Genomic DNA, 1,746 nt, shown 5'->3' on the forward strand with positions numbered 1-1,746 from the left:
ACACACATTAGCTTCACCGTCACGTCAACTTTGACCTTTAGTCTTCCCAGCATGCAAAAGTTGCATCAAGAGTAAAAGAAGTAAATTAAAATCAAGGACGATGAAAATCTGACTTAAAAATAATCATGTATATTCACTGGTACTAATATGAAAGTCAGAGCATCTACACACAACCCCAAACACACAGCACATCCATGCAAACTGTGCAAAGAGACCAACGAATGCTTTTAACACGAGTGAAATGAAAAAAGATCAAACAAATCAGCACAGAGCAGACGCAGACTGTCATCCAGACGGACACAGACAACACTGTCAGTAAACCACACAGGTCCCCATCCACACCAAAGTGCACTATGTTAACTGTGGTTAGCAAAAAGGGTTTCAGAGTAGGTTGGAGGAGTTCTTGCCTTACCTTTCCATTCTGTTAGTGTTGGTCCGATTTAATGTGAAAAAGGTGTTTACAGAAGCGTGAAGAATACAGTGACTAACGAGATGGTTCAAAAGTTTACAGTCAGAAGCTTAGCTGCAAATTAAGGAAGCATGGATGCAACATGCTCGTCTGTGCTAACATATTAGCTTTATGCAGTTATATTATGAGCTTCACAAGCTTCCCATGCCGTTGCTGAGCTGCACTGTTTACAGATTAGTTTGCTTCTTTAAAGAAACGCATGCACTCTAAAAGAAATGTTATAGAAGCTGCAAAGTGTGGAAGACCATGGGTGGGATAACACAGTGCATGTTTGCCTTTGTGAGTCATCGTGCGTCCAATAGGAGGAATAACAGTTAAATGGGATTATTGTTTTTTATTTGTTTGTTTGTTCCTCCTTCTGCAAGCTGCATTTTTAAAGCCCAACGTGACATTTATCATAACATCAGTGTCTGAATCTTTCTCGGGTTTCTGATGTGACACAGTTTGTTCTTGTGATCGTGCTGATACATCGTCCGCCCAGTTTAACATGAAAACTTACTGATGTTGAATCGTCTGTTTCAACCTTCACTCGTATGTCCCAGATGTTAAAGACATGAAAAGATGTCGGCGTTGTTCGTCTTCACTGGCCTTCCATACTTAAGCAGCGATGTATTATAGCATGTCTTACTTCTTGTAGTGTAGTGTGTTATCTTATATGGACGGGCTTTGTAATATTATCAGTTTGTAAACAATACTTTAAGCTGCTGCTCAGAGTGCATTTCCAAAACATGCAACACAAAAAGAGGCAGAATTACAGACTAAGAGACGGTGCACATCACACACATTCATAATCGAAGCTTACAGAAAGTAACCACAGTCATTACAAAACAACAGTTCAGTTTTTATAGTCAGTCTGAATGTATTAGGGCCACACGGGGAAGGAAAACCAAAGGGTGATCCTGAGCTGATGATCAAAGAAATCAGACAGACTCGGGTGAAAAATCAAACTAAAACCTCAGAGATAAGCAGCAGTGGTTGGCCATTCCTCTCAGCCATGCACGGTGGCCTCTTATTATTAATATCAAATCAACTGAAACACACAGAATGGACCAAATGATATCATGTACACCAGCAAGTGCTGTGGAAGTGAGAGAAATAAAGGCAGTGATAACAAAGGAAATGACAAAAGGATGGGACTGTGTGAGCCTGTGGAGAGTTAAGGAGTGTGTGTATACCTCAGTAGTCCTATTGACCATCATCTGTAGCAGGATGGGGGAGGGAAAGATCAGTTCAGTTAGGCTGCGTCACAGACATTAGCTCAGCTGTGCAGCCTACAG

The 1,746-nt window shown here is 41.0% G+C and overlaps 1 protein-coding gene across 1 annotated transcript in view; it reads right to left on the bottom strand.

The window, feature by feature from the left end:
* LOC102198141 (ankyrin-2-like) overlaps positions 1-1,746 on the bottom strand; it is a 96,254-nt gene that overhangs the window by 60,711 nt on the left and 33,797 nt on the right. Inside the window, exon 7 of the mRNA XM_013916023.1 lies at positions 1,424-1,668. Within this exon, the coding sequence (XP_013771477.1) occupies positions 1,424-1,668 (245 nt within the window). The remainder of the gene's footprint in view (positions 1-1,423; positions 1,669-1,746) is intronic.

Source organism: Pundamilia nyererei, unplaced genomic scaffold (genome assembly GCF_000239375.1).
Source record: "Pundamilia nyererei isolate P.nyererei 1_Seehausen unplaced genomic scaffold, PunNye1.0 scaffold00433, whole genome shotgun sequence".
Classification (NCBI taxonomy): Eukaryota; Metazoa; Chordata; class Actinopteri; order Cichliformes; family Cichlidae; genus Pundamilia; species Pundamilia nyererei.